This window comes from Miscanthus floridulus, chromosome 6 (assembly GCF_019320115.1).
Source record: "Miscanthus floridulus cultivar M001 chromosome 6, ASM1932011v1, whole genome shotgun sequence".
NCBI lineage: Eukaryota > Viridiplantae > Streptophyta > Magnoliopsida > Poales > Poaceae > Miscanthus > Miscanthus floridulus.
Genome location: NC_089585.1, coordinates 82,994,664 through 83,009,327, shown reverse-complemented (window position 1 = coordinate 83,009,327; position 14,664 = coordinate 82,994,664). Strand labels below are relative to the sequence as shown.

At 47.3% G+C, this 14,664-nt stretch overlaps 1 protein-coding gene across 1 annotated transcript; it reads right to left on the bottom strand.

Annotated features, from left to right (window-relative positions):
• Positions 1–9,032: 9,032 nt before the first annotated feature.
• On the bottom strand, positions 9,033–13,305 carry LOC136458495 (putative cytochrome c oxidase subunit 5b-like). Its single transcript, XM_066458437.1, has 6 exons — positions 12,879–13,305; positions 12,708–12,787; positions 12,553–12,603; positions 9,766–9,832; positions 9,558–9,637; positions 9,033–9,440 (listed from the first exon to the last, which is right to left on the bottom strand). The coding sequence occupies exons 1-6, from the start codon at positions 13,033–13,035 to the stop codon at positions 9,375–9,377; spliced, it is 501 nt and encodes a 166-aa protein (XP_066314534.1). The 5' UTR covers positions 13,036–13,305; the 3' UTR covers positions 9,033–9,374.
• Positions 13,306–14,664: the final 1,359 nt, after the last annotated feature.

Genomic DNA, 14,664 nt, shown 5'->3' with positions numbered 1-14,664 from the left:
AGAGGAGGCTACCTTTCCCAAAGGCGGCCAAGTATCATGCGAAGGACGCTCTTGAGCTCATCCACGATGACCTCTGCGGGCCGATCACTCAGCTACAAACGGTGGTCGGCGGTACTTCCTCCTGCTCATGGATGATTGTAGTCACTACATGTGGATGCAACTCCTAACGAGCAAGGACAAAGTGGCAGCGGCGATCAAGAAGTTCAAGACGTGCGCAGAGGCCGAGAGCGACAAGAAGCTCCATGTGCTGAGGACTGACCATGACGGTGAATTCACTTCGGTGGAGTTCACTGCGTACTGTGCGGATCAGGGTGTGACACAACTCCACACTATGTCGTACTCGCCACAACAAAATGGTGTGGTGGAGAGGCAGGAACCAGACGGTGGTCGGCATGGCCTGATCCATGATGAAGGCCAAAGGCATGCCGGCAAGGTTCTAGGGTGAGGTAGTGACCATGGTGGTGTTCATCCTCAACCGCGCTCCGACCAAAGCCCTAATGGGCAAGACACCGTTCGAAGCTTGGTATGGGTAGAAGCCGAGCATGTCCTTCCTCTAGACATTCGGCTGCATCGGCCACGTCAGGAAGATGAAGCCAAACCTTACCAAGCTAGAGGATAGGAGCACACCCATGGTGTTTCTAGGCTACGCGGAGGGTACCAAGGCATACCAGCTCTATGACCCATGCAGAGACAAGGTGCTTGTCTCGCACGACATCATGTTCGATGAGGAGGCGGCTTGGGACTAGAGCAGTCTGAGCACGGGGGAAGCTGGTGGCTTCACCAACACCTTCATCGTCGAGCACTTGGTCATCCACGGTGGTGGAGATGCTAGGGAAGAGGTGTCGAGCACTCCATGAGGAGAGCTAAGCACTCCAGTGATAGAGCTGAGCACTCCTAGGGCAGTGTCGAGCACTCCTGGAGTTATGCCGAGCACGCCAGGAGTGGCATCGGGAGGTTCTACAGTGGTGGCGACCACTCCAGGATGGTTGCTGAGCACTCCAATGATGGAGCCATGACGTCTTGCAGTGGTGCCAACCACTCCAAGACTGAGGCTGGATACTCCTACAATATGGCCAAACGCTGTAGGAGTTATGATGAGCTGTCTAGAAGTAGTGCCGAGCACTGCAACCGGGGTGCTGAGCACTTTAGGTGTTGTGCAGAGCACTCAGGTAGAACAGGGAACTCCATCAATGCTGATTGAGTTCACCTCACCTCCAAGTGACATCACTGAGTTCGTGGACGCCTACCACGAAGGTGAGGAGGTGCGGTTCCATAGGCTGGACGACATCATCGGCGGCATAGGACCCTTAGGACTAGCTGGTCGGCTGCTCAATGACACAGAGCTGTTGCTTGTCAGTGCAGAGGAACCACCCACGTTAGCGCTAGCTGAGTGGGACAGAAACTGGCGACGAGTGATGTTGTAGGAGATGAAGGCGATCTAGGAAAACGAGACATGGCAGCTCATCGATCCACCTTCAGAATGTCATCCGATCAGCCTGAAGTGGGTGTACAAGGTTAAGCAAGATGAGCTCGGTGCTGTTGTCAAGCACAAGGCGCGCCTTGTCGTTCGAGGCTTTGTTCAGCACGAGGGCATAGACTTTGAGGAGGTCTTTGCGCTAGTAGAGCGCATGGAGTCGGTCCGTTTGCTAGTTGCTTTAGCAGCAGCAAAGGACTGGCGCGTCCATCACTTGGACGTTAAATCGGCCTTTCTCAATGGTGAGCTGGCGGAGACGGTCTTTATTAGACAACCTCTAGGTTTCACCACCAAGGGAGAGGAGCATAGGGTGCTCAGACTACGCAAGGCACTCTATGGGTTGCGGTAGGCCACACGAGCCTAGAACGCCAAGCTTGATGCCACGCTAGGCGAGCTTGGGTTTCAACGGTGCGCAACCGAGCACGTCGTCGGTGTGTATGTGGATGACTTGATTGTCACCCTTGTGCGCACGGAGGACATCAATAGCTTCAAGCGTGAGATGACGGCTCGTTTTCGAATGAACAATCTTGGTGCACTCTCCTACTACCTTGACATCGAGGTGAGACAGGGAAAGGAGGAACTCACGCTCGGTCAGAGCGCGTATGCCTCTAAGATGTTGGAGCGGAGCGGCATGGCTGAGTGCAAGCCATGTGTAACTCTGATGGAGGAGCGGCTAAAGCTGATGAAGGCTAGCACCACGGCAAAGGTGGATGCAACACTCTACCGGAGTATCATCGGCGGTCTACGCTACGTAGTCCACATGAGGCCAGACATTGCGTTCGCCGTGGGCTACGTCAGTCGCTTCATGGAGGATCCCAGAGAGGATCACTGGGCTGTGGTGAAGCGGCTACTGCGCTACATCAAGTGGACAGTGGATCAAGGGATCATCTTTCCTAGGACCGGCAAAAGTAAGATGTAGCTCACTGTGTTCAGCGATGCAGACATGGTGAGGGACATCGACAGACGACGGAGCACCTCTGGCGTGCTCGTCTTCCTTGGGTCGGCCCCAATTTCATGGTTGTCACTGAAACAGAAGGTGGTGGCACTATCTACGTGCGAGGCAGAGTACGTAGCGGTGGCCACAGCGACGTGCCAAGTTGTGTGGCTATGCCGGCTACTGGGCGAGCTGACCGGCGTGGAAGCTCACCCACCAGCACTGGTGGTGGACAATCAGCCCGCCATCGCCCTCGCGAAGAATCCGGTTTTGCATGACCGGAGCAAACACATCGACGTGAAGTTCTACTTCCTCAGGGACTGTGTCGATGGAGGGCAGATCGTCATCGAGTTCGTCGAAACTGGTTGGCAACTCGCGGACATCCTCACCAAGCCGCTCGGACGTCTTCGACTCACGGAGCTGAAGGAGATGATCAGCATGGAGGGGGTACAAGGGATAGTAGTAGGTTTAGGGGAAGAATTGTTAGAATAAACAACTGTTTTCCTTGTGTGAACACAGCAAGGGAAGGCGGCACCGAAAGGCCCCCCTGCTGTGATATTGTAGCCGTTGCAGGTGCAGGCGCCGCACGGCTCACCTGCAGCACTGTAGCCATGCAGTGGCAGGCGCAGAGTCAGCCCTGTATGTTATCTAGTTACTGTTACAGCATGTGAGCTGCATTAGGACTAGATGGATAGAGTCGTATAAATAAACTACAATGGCAACTCAGTAAAGAGAGTTCAGATTTGCCATCTCACAGACAGGGCTTCGGCCAACGCTGGTGTCTTGTATTGTGCGTGCATGCTCTGTTCTCTCTTCTTCCTCTAGCTCCAGCCATAGTGTGTGGGGACGGACAACGCCTGTTCGTGATCGGCACGGCTAGTGGGTGCTCGACAACACTAGCGGGTGCTCGACAAGACTGGTGAGTGGTTCACTTACCTGAGCCGATGATCCTGTGGGCCAACACAGGTCCAGTGGCAATGCAAACTTGCAAAGAGAGCTAAGGTTCTATTATTTGGTAAACCAAATATATATATACCTATCTAATTTCAAACATTACATCCCAAGAATTTTGTAGTAGTGACCGATATTATATCATATCGTGTGAGGAGGCTGCCCTTTTTTAGTGCAGCTGTGGCTGCTTGATTACTACAGTTTCTGTTGAGAGGTGCGGTGCTGCTTCAGCAAGCATTTCCTATCAGGGTGCACAATAGAAAATGGAGCAGAAATGAACAGCACTGTAGCTATACAGTGATATTATAGCCGTTGCAGGTGTAGGCGTCGCACGGCTCACCTGCAGCACTGTAGCCATGCAGTGGCAGGCGCAGAGTCAGCCCTGTATATTATCTAGTTACTGTTACAGCATGTGGGCACAGCATGTAGGCTGTATTAGGACTAGATGGATAGAGTTGTATAAATAGAATACAACGGCAACTCAGTAAAGAGAGTTCAGATTTGCCATCTCACAGACAGGGCTTCGGCCAACGCTGGTGTCTTGTATTGTACGTGCATGCTCTGTTCTCCCTTCTTCCTCTAGCTCCAGCCATAGTGTGTGGGGACGAATAACGCCTGTTCGTGGTCGGCACGGCTAGTAAGTGCTCGACAACACTAGCGAGTGCTCGGTAAGACTGGTGAGTGATTCACTTACCTGAGCCGGTGATCCTGTGGGCCAACACAGGTCCAGTGGCAATGCAAACTTGCAAAGAGAGCTGAGGTTCTATTATTTGGTAAACCAAATATATATATACCTATCTAATTTCAAACATTACGTCCCAAGAATTTTGTAGTAGTGACCGATATTATATCATATCGTGTGAGGAGGCTGCCCTTTTTTTAGTGCAGCTGTGGCTGCTTGATTACTACAGTTTCTGTTGAGAGGTGCAGTGCTGCTTCAGCAAGCATTTCCTATCAGGGTGCACAATAAAAAATGGATGTGTTCGCAGCTTCTAGCAGAAACGAACAAGTATAGCATGGCACCACACTATTTACAAAATAAACATATCGATACTGAAGGACAGCGAACTGAACTTCTCAGCCAGAAGAATGTATAGGGAACTAGCTAATGAACTGACAGACAGCAACACTTAACTGAAGAATTGCGCATTGACAGTAACCAGATGGGACTGTACTGAAGAATTTTCGCGCAGCTTCCCGCTCTCTTTCGTTCCTACTCCTACTGACATATCTCCACTATATACTACTAAAATCTCGTCACGTTTGGTTGGGCAGAAAAAAATATTCCGATCAGGAACATGCATGCATAACAAACTGCTGTTCTAAGGTTCCTACTGCCTCGCCTGAAAGTAAAGCAAAGCGACGCGCCTTTTGCAGAAACGCTCCAGGGCGGGGCAGAGGTAGGCTCAGATCCCTTCTTGACGATCCAAGATTAAAACCGATTAAACAAGGGCCTAAGTCAAATCTAAACTACTAGGGGAGCGCCAAGCGCATATATATGCATGGCAGTGGAATATAATGCAAAGGAATTGCACTGGTTTTTTTCATCTTGCAAATGTGACAGGTCCACTACTACTTGGTAGTGTGGGTGTGGCAGGAGGAATCGTATGCAAATGCAATACAGCCCACCTCTGCAAGTTTTTTTTATGAGCTGGGGTTACCAGAGTGGGGGCAGCTTGAGCTAGATTATGTGAGCTATGCCTGGTTTTTGTCCCTATGTTTGCTTGAGACAGCAGGTTTCTAGCTGAGGTTTCTCAGAGAGAGAGGATATTAACTACCCAACCGTTGCTCCTTTGATTAGAGGTTATAGGCTATGATTGTGTTTTCTGCCCTAGGGCTTGGGGTTGGAGGCTGCATATTCATATCTTTTCCTTATATAGCATAGGTTTCTCTTAATTGCATGTGTAGTGCTCCTAGGAAATATGAAGCATCCATAAAGTTTTGGTAAAGAAAAATATTTCTTCTGAAAAGGTCGCACGAGTGAGATATGAACAATTGTCATTACTGAAAAGCTCATCACAATTTGAAAAGGTTGCAGCGACTTTCTTAAAATTTATCCCTTCATCCTCTCATGTTTAATTAATGTGTATAGTAAATACACTAGTTAATTCAGAACCCCAGCTGTTCATAAGAAAATCTACAGAGACTTATGAATACACTAGTTAATTCGGAACCCCAGCTGTTCAGAACACAGTTCCATTCCATACAAAAACTTCTTTTCTCACAGAGACAGAGGTCAGAGCATACTGCTGACTGTAGTATGTTCCAAGCATGCTTCTGATTGCACGCACCGTTAGGTATTCATCATCTTCCGCCGAATAAAACAGCAGAACGATGAGCTACTGTATGAATTGGGTCGACATCAAGGCCTAATCAAAAAAAGGTCAACGACCAAATTGCAACAGAGAAAAGGGCGTACCTAGTGCAAAGAGCTCCCGCTCTGTGCGGGGTCTGGAGAAGGGTGTTAATGGAAAGCCTTACCCTCGCTTGTGCAATGCGAGGAGACCACAACTCGAACCCGGGACCCTCCGGTCACAACCGCTTGCACCAGGCCCGCCCTTCACCAAATTGCAACAAAGAATGATGCAAAAATAAAGAGAGGTATTTGGGGACACCACACCATTGTGAAAGAAAGAATATTGCCATATGAAAAGTCTCCAAATCCTCCTGCCGGTTGCATTTTACACGATCTCACCTGAAATATCTCGATCGAAAACCCGTTCCGTACTTTCTTCTTTCTTCTTTCTCTTGTTAATTCTGTGGGCATTTCTATTATGTGTTTGATTTTTGTCCTTTTTATTCCGTGTTTACAATTTGAGGCATTAGAAAGTGTTTTAGGAAGGAAAAGAGGAAATTAAAGTGGGTTTAGTGCCGAACATGTAATCTGATCAACCTTGAATAATCCAGAGCAAAAGTTTGTTCCGTTTATCTGGCTTCTTCTGATGTTCTTGCATGTGGTGGGAAAAAGAACACATCATCAAAAGCTTGAAAACTAGTATTATATCATAAAGTCCAGCTATTCACATGAGCACACACATATATATTATTAATTTATTATAAAGTTTGAATTATCGGATTTGATTTCATCCTTGGGTGGAACCATGCATTCTGTATGTAGTTTTGTCAGTGTTCTGCGAGTCTTTTTTAGTGACCAGCATTCAGCCACAGAGAACCCATTCTGTATGTAGGTTTCACTTCTCCTTGCAGTAACTCCAGCCGGAATTCTGGATGCACTGAACTGGCCAAAAGAAAAGGTGAAGAAAAAAAATTCAACAGAATAAAATGACGACGACGTGTATGAAACCATCGTCGTTTCACACTTTTTTTTTCACATGAAAGGAACTTTGCATGGTGCACATTTCCATTAACAACAATACCATCGATATCAAAGGGAAAAGGAATTTTATCTCATTTACCACTTCTTAATTAAAAGCCTCTCAACAAGGTGAAAAATAAGAAGCAGCATGAGCCTCAAGTTACTGAATTAGTGACAACAAAATGCATTCCTCCTGTGTAAATAAATAAAATACATAAAATGTGAGGCATCCGAAGCATACGTAAACCTCATCTCCACAAACTAATGCCCTGAAAGTAACACGGCCGGCATGAAACGAGAGAGAGGGATGGCATTGTCACCATCGCCATCATCCGATTCAGCACCGCGGCGGGAATTTCCTCTTGGTGTCCTTGGCGCCCTTCTTTTGGTTCCTCTTTGCCACTATTGTGAATCACTAAAACACTAGCTGGAAGCTTATGGAATAGGGGAGAATAATGCAGGCAACCCTTTTCTTATTTTTGCTTTGCTTTCCTTTTTATCGAGAATACCGTATCCTATCTAGCATAATAAGATGTTGATTTCATATACCCCTTACATCACAGGAAACCTCAGTGATCAGTGTAGAGAGCTGCAGCTTCTGAAAAAGAAAGGGAGTAGGCAGAACAGAAGGAAGAAAGAACATCTATCAATCGAACAGCTAGACAGCACATCAATTCTGTCTGCAAATAAAGGACGACCTGCAAAAAACTTGAGGCAAGTCGCCAAACCTAGTAAAGAATCTGATCTCCTTCATACCATACCGAAACTTCTGCCCCCGGACGGACGGATCGGATGTCCTGTCGCGCTGGCGCTGGTAGTGTCGCCTTCGTTCGCCACCGGTGAATGGTGATGATCTGCCACCAGCGGCGTAGCGTAGCATGGGCGGAACATTTGCCTTGCTTCCGATCCTCCACGTCGTCACCCACCCATTCACCTAGAGCATATTTTTCAGTTAACGGGCAGCAGCCAGCAAGTACGTCCCCTCTTGAGAGGCTTGAGGCTGTCAGTGACAGCTTCCAAATCCCGCGTCCTTGTCTTGTCACACGTCCCAGTCCCAGAACAGCACTTGGTTGGCATCCCCCAGTCACCTCACCGTCACCGGCGTACAAGCTCTGGCTGGAGGCTGGCCTTTCTGAGATTTTCCGTGGAACAGGGAATATTGCGGTATAATTTGCGCGGTCGAAAACTGTCATTTGCCGGAGAGTATTCGACTTTGACGCGTGTAGTGTAGGCACTAGGCAGCATAGAGTATGTAGCTGACAGTGCATGAGATGATGTTGGTGTTGTTAACTTAAAAGAGTGGGCTGCCTAAGTGTGATTGGATTGGTAGTATGAAATGCAGAGAAGAGATTGCTCTCTCTTTCAATTTCCCTCCCTTTTTTGCGACGGCTGAGGGGGGCTGTAACCAGTTGAGCAGACAGGCCAATTAGCAACTCAAATCGGCTACTGCAGCTAGGAACAAAAGCATTGTTGCGATGTTGCATTGTCGTTGAGATCACACATGATAAAGGAGACCTTTTTTTGCTAGGATTGGAAAAGGCCATGGGAAGAATGGAACAAAGATAAGCAGATTGCCCTCCCTTTCGTCCAAACCGGAATTTTGCTATGCAACTCGTGCTGGCACGACGGGTGGTCGACGCGGAACAAGTGCTGCAGAGCAGAACCTCTTCTTTTTTTCTGAATGAATGCTGTCAACAACAGTGTCTCTTGTGCTCAATAGTCAATGTCTCAAAGGCCCTGGACCCCTGGTATCTTATTCTAGTATACCAGGGCCGCGTTCTGTTCGTCCAATCTATGCTGAGTGTGAAGTCATTTGGCTAGCTCTGAAAAATTCATGTTACGGGCGGGTGTTACGATGTACAACATCTGCTGCCTTGGCTGAAATACAGGGCCTAGTTTTGTGATATACATATTCAAGATTTTGGTTGAAGAGACGAACGATGTCCAACCCACTGCTAACAAGATGTCCATCCATCTCATGAATCGCAGATCAAACGCATTCAAGAATATAACCGTTCCAGAACAACCAATAATCAATCTAACTTGTGTCACCCATTCCAATCCAACTTGTGTCATTTCATTTTGTACAGAGGATTTGTAACGCAAAGAGCTGCCACAGGTGACATGTGCCAGCGCACGACATACCAAACATAGCAGGATCATCGAGGGAAGCTAGAACCAGTGATCTGTTGCCGGACTAGGAATGATTAACACTAATAAACAGCATACATGCCACAAGCTGTACTCAATAGGAAAATGGCACCATGAAGATTGTCGCAGAACAGCACAATTGTTAAGACAATATAGTCATAAAATGATGATCATCAAAAACTCTGGCTTGAAACCTGTCAAAGATATTGGAGGCCTTTTGCAAATTTCTCAGCACACTAAATAAAGAAATGGGTCTGTTCCATGACTGAATATTACATTGTTCATCACACCAGATGGCCATATGGTAACAAAAGAAAGCATCTAATGCAGTCATCTTTTATTCGATGATGCTCTTAAAGAAATGCATGGGTTGAATCTCAAATAGCTTTTGTTTGGACAAAATCCCTAGGTGAAAACTACCACCTGCTTGATGGCCAAATGTCTATTCATAAACAAGGATGCCGTGGAGCAGTCTGGTTCTAGAAAAAAGAAGTATAATGGATTCATATGCCTCATCAAATTCTTATTTTCAGAACCATAAGGCATCCTTAGTGATGTCCATCATCTTCATCATCATGACCATCTGGATCTCCACCATCACCGATGACCTTAAGCTGCACAAATCAACCAACCAAATAATTATATTAATTAACACTGACATCAGCACAGCAGTGTTCTTGTGTAGCAATAACTTATAGTAAAGCAAACAGCAATTTAGCGATTTAAATTACCACAAAGTATTGCGAGCAGACTGGGCATTCATGAGGCTCATCTTTTTTCAACCAGAACCATACAACATCATGTTCATCCTCTGCAAAAAACAAAAACAAAAAGCAGGCGAGGAAAGGCAAAAACCAAGCCATTTGTTACACAAATGCTTCACACCACACCAGCTGTTAACTTTAGAAAAATAAAAGGGCGAGGACAGAACTGACTTACCTCCCTCACCACCAGGGCAACCGACTATCCGCTTGTTATAGTAGGACTCGATGACAGCTGGTGCCTCCTGCAGGAACAGCACCAAAAGAAGCAATGAATATTACAGAGTACACAAGAAAAAACATAGCAGACTCTCCAGGTTTAAACCGAAACTTCTGAAGGTAAGAAAGAAGGTAGAACAGCGAAACTCTGCATGCTTACATCCATGGTTTTTAAGGCGGTAAGCAAGGCATGGAGACCTACCCCCCTTACAACACCTAGGCATTCATAAGGCGAGCTGAGGTGACGCCTTACCATTCTAAGAAATAGGAAAGAGTAAAGTCCGATTCACCCCCTGAACTACTCACTGAATTTGAAAGACCCCCTCGAACTTCAATACCGGACAACATACACACCTTAACTTTTCAAACGACGCCTTAAATTTTCGTTCATAAGGCGAGGTGCGTATGTTGTGTGGTATTGAAGCTTGAGGGGGTCTTTCAAATTCAGCGACTAGTTTAGGGGGGGTGAATCACACTTTACTCAATAGGAAAATAGCAGCAGGGAGGAGGAAAGAAAAATCAGAAGAGGGCAAATGAAAAGAGCAGTGGTTGGCCCAGCCCACGAGTGCCCTCCCGTACATGTCCCTTCTCAGGTCAGTCTAATGAGGACACTGACACACACTTCCATGCCCACACATGCCACCTGAGCCTGGCTCTCTGCTTCTCTCACGCAGGTGCAGCGCCGCCGCATCTCCCTCCCTCACACAGATGCAGAGCGGCCGCATCTCCATCCCTTGTGCTGCTCTCGCTTGCATGCGCAGCCTGCCCTCCACCCCTTCCCTCCATCTTGCTGCTGCTCCCTCAGATCGATCTCTGTCATGGTCCCTTCTGGATCAGCTGCCGCTGCCACCACAGATGTCCCAAGCAGCGCCGGATTTTGGTGGGGATGAGATAGGAGACAGCTGCATGGCCTTTCTGGTTGATTCCCTATTGTTTTTTCTTCTGTTTTGCCTCCAGTCTCCTTGGACCTCTCACTACTATTGGCTAGGTGTCAACGCCTTGCTCCCTGCAGGCACCTCATCGCCGAGGCGATGCCTTGGCAATGCCTTAAAAACACTGCTAACATCCAACACTCGGTTTACAGAGCAAAGCACATTATACCCATTATTAACTGTCTCAACGGAAACTAACACCTAAAACTGTGGACCAATATTTGTACAAAAAAGAAGAAGAAGAGGGGAGGAACACAGCAAGACGAGAAGACATGGCAACACTGCAAGGTGATAGCTTAAATGGTAAAATAACAATGTCTCCAGGCCTATGAACATTTCTTTCATAGAACGGATATGTCAAAACTCAATAACAAAAACAAACAGATCATCCTAAAAAGAAAAGGGAAATCGAGTTCAAGCCAAGTTACAGAAATAACCTAATAACCTAATACCCTGGTTCACTGATTCTTGTTCTTCATACTACCACAACCAGACTGATAGTGTTTACCCCAGGTATGAAACTAACATTGGCATGACAGGTTACAACCTTAGCTCACAAAAATGCAGGAGTTAAATCCAACTTGATGTCAAGACTCATGGGTTACACAAGGCCATTTGATAAATGTAATATTTCAAACTTGATATGAAGGCAGAGTTACATATCAAAACATATGCAACATGACGCGAAATTACTTAAAAAGTGAGGGGTTTGAAACTTGTGTTGACGGTTAAATTTTTCCCATTGCACCATTGAACTATCAAGCTTTTAGTCCATATAGCATTGTTAAACAGAATGCATTCCAAATAGCATACTCTTACGACCATACGGTACTTATCAAGCCAAGAATTAGTTGTATCACTAACGGCTCTCTAGAACCAAGTAGAATAACGAGAACACTGCCAAGATAGACATCTGCCATTCAGAAACCATTTTTGTTAACCATAAATGGAAAATTGGTTTTATGTGTTGGCGTGCATCTCACAATTTTATTAATGTGTCATCATCGCCTTTCACATCAGCATCTCAGCATGAGTAGGCAAAGAGCATAGCACAATGGCTATTCCAAAAGTACGTTGAAATAGAAAAGGAACACATGTATGAATATAGATCAACAATTTCAGTTGGTACAATTATAAACACAGATATTGTGTTTACTTTCGAAATTGAACTGTATTGTTAGCCCAATAGATATTAGGCAGGCTGCAACAATAAAAATATGGTGTCTAATGCATGCCAGTTTTAAAACAGCCAAAGTATGTCTAGCATGTGGACAGCAACTTGCTGAGAAGCAGCCAAGCAGGCTCAAAGCCTCACAGCTCTAGTCATAAAATTAGCTACGGAAATGTGAATGGTTTGAATAATTGCACGAAACCGTAGTAACAACATTCAGCAGAAAACATGGCCTGGTAGAGACAAGATGAAAAAGATTTAAAAAACACCAGCCAGACACCTGATGCCAAATTTTCAGAACAATGTATGATAAACAGGATTGATGTTAATTATCCGAGCATAGTAGTAAGACAACTAAGCATGGATACTGATAGATGAGGCACCAAGACGTCCCGATATAGTGCATTTTCCCTAATAACAATGCAAATAGTTTGCAGCACAATGCGAATCTGGCCACTTGCGAGTAGTTTACCCAATAACCCATATATTATCAATTATTCTCAGAACTATACATCCCAGACATTTCATTACAATACCAACAAATGAAGAACCCTAATTATCATAATAAACATAGAAAGCCTCGGTGTATAATCCGATCCAGGAACGTCAGAAACGACGGTCAAATCTACGAGGGCCAACTAACCTTGGTACCGAAGGGGCCGACCGGGGGATCCATGTCAAACCGCTTCTTCCCCTGCAAAACCCAGGCCAGATCGAGGAATCAGAAGCCATTTCCCAGACCCGAATCGGACGTGCATTCCAGCTCCTCACTCTCGAACGAGGACCGGACCATCTCACCTCGAGCTCGGCCTCCAGCTCCTCCCGCTCGAGCCCCGTGGCGATGGGCATGACGTCCTCCACCTTCGCCGGTTTGTCCCCTGCAGCACATCCACTCCCACGCGGCCACCGCCACTCGATCAGCGCCGGACGCCGCCAGGGAATCGAGATCCGGGGATACGAGATCCTTACCTGAGAGGAGCGGGCTGGTGCGGCGGAAGGCGGCGGCCGCCGAGGAGAGCGGCGCGGCGCGGGCTGCAGAGGAGGCGGGCGCCGCGGGGGCCCCGGCAGCGGCGGCGGCGGTAGCCCTGCGCAAGGCGGGGGCTAGGGTGTGGAGGCGGCGCCACATGGTGGTGGATGGGCGGGGTCGGGATCTCTCTCGGCGGCGGGCGGCGGCGGAAATGGAGATGGATGGACTCGATTCGATTTGACCCGGGGACGGAGACGGCGGAGAGGAAATACAGGGGAAGACGGGAAGTGACTGTTCAGGCGGCGGGCCGGGGAGTGGGTGACTGGGTGGTTGTGATGCGCATCGGGGTTCGTGCAAAGGGTTCCATGGACGGAGGAGATCGGGTCTGGGCGAGTGCGCGTGAGCCGGCCCGGCCGTGCGGAGGCCGCCAGGCCGGAAGGGGGGAGTGTGGCGAGGAGACGCGCGCGAGTGAGGTGCCACGTGTGGGAGAAATTTTCCGTTGCAATTTTGTGTAATCGGATCGAAATAAAAGTCATGCTAAGTCTACGTGACTATATCTGTATCTATATCTAATAATAAAGAGATAAAATTTTAGATCATTTTTTGTCCATCCATTTTTTGATCCATTTTCCTCTAACAATCAGACAATAAAGAGTATTCCGTTCGAACTTTTATATATATATATATAGAGAGAGACAGTGAGATGTCGGTGTGCTAGCACCTTGGTGATGAGCGATTGACAACACGGTGTGCGTGTGACGTGTCTCTTGGCAGGTTGTGGTTGCAGGTGACAGGTGGAGATAAGGTACATGCGGCGACGAGTGAAGAACGAAGATAGGACGCCGCGTCGAAAAACCGCGGGGGCGGAGAAGGGCGGATCGAGGCTTGCGTTCGAGGGACAGGCGATCGTGCGGTGTACGTCTACTGTACCTGGCTACATGACGGGAGGACGTCGAGGGAGGTTTCCGGATTATGCCACAAAATCCGGGGTTCGCTGGTTGAGCCACAAAGCCATGCATCGTACCGGGACGCTCGTGCGGCGTGCGTTGGCCGAAGATGGAAATTCTGACGATCGCGATACGATTTCGGATGGTCGTGCGGCGACATCGCGAGGATCACATCGCGGAGATGGAGGGATCGCGGACATCGCGGAATTTGCCATGGAGGACGTAATTGGAATTTACGCCCCTAGGTTGGATTTATTTAGCGTAGGAGGTTATGTGAAAATAGGTCGTGCCACCCTTTGGAGATATAAATATGTGGCACCTAGGGTTGAAAAGGGAGCGGAACGTTTTGGACTCTCGGCGAGTTACTATTCACGCATGAACAGTATCCATGAACAGTACTCATGCCCCGGGGTTCCTCGGTTCAGTTTTCCTCTCTTCGGTCTAGCCTAGGGTTTGAATTCTAGTGAGAGGTTTTTGTTGATCTCTCCGATTAAGAGAGGGAGGATGTTCGGGCGGAGGCTAGATGCACTTTTGTAAGTTCAATTACTCAATTTAATCTTTCATCTATAATGATTGATCTTGTGCATCTCGATTGGTTCTTTACAATTCTCGTCAGCATCTGACATAGTCTGCTTGTTTTATTTTTATCTCAAGATCCGTAAGTCCGATTGACGTGATTCTAGTTGGGTTAGTTTCGTAATTTCATCTAATTTAATCTGACAAATTTTTAGGTCAATCGGAGTTATGGATTTTCGTCCACATCAGGTTTACTAGGTACATAGAGTTCTGGCCAGATTTGAAAAACGTGATTTAATCAGGTCTTGTGTTTAGGGGAAGGGTT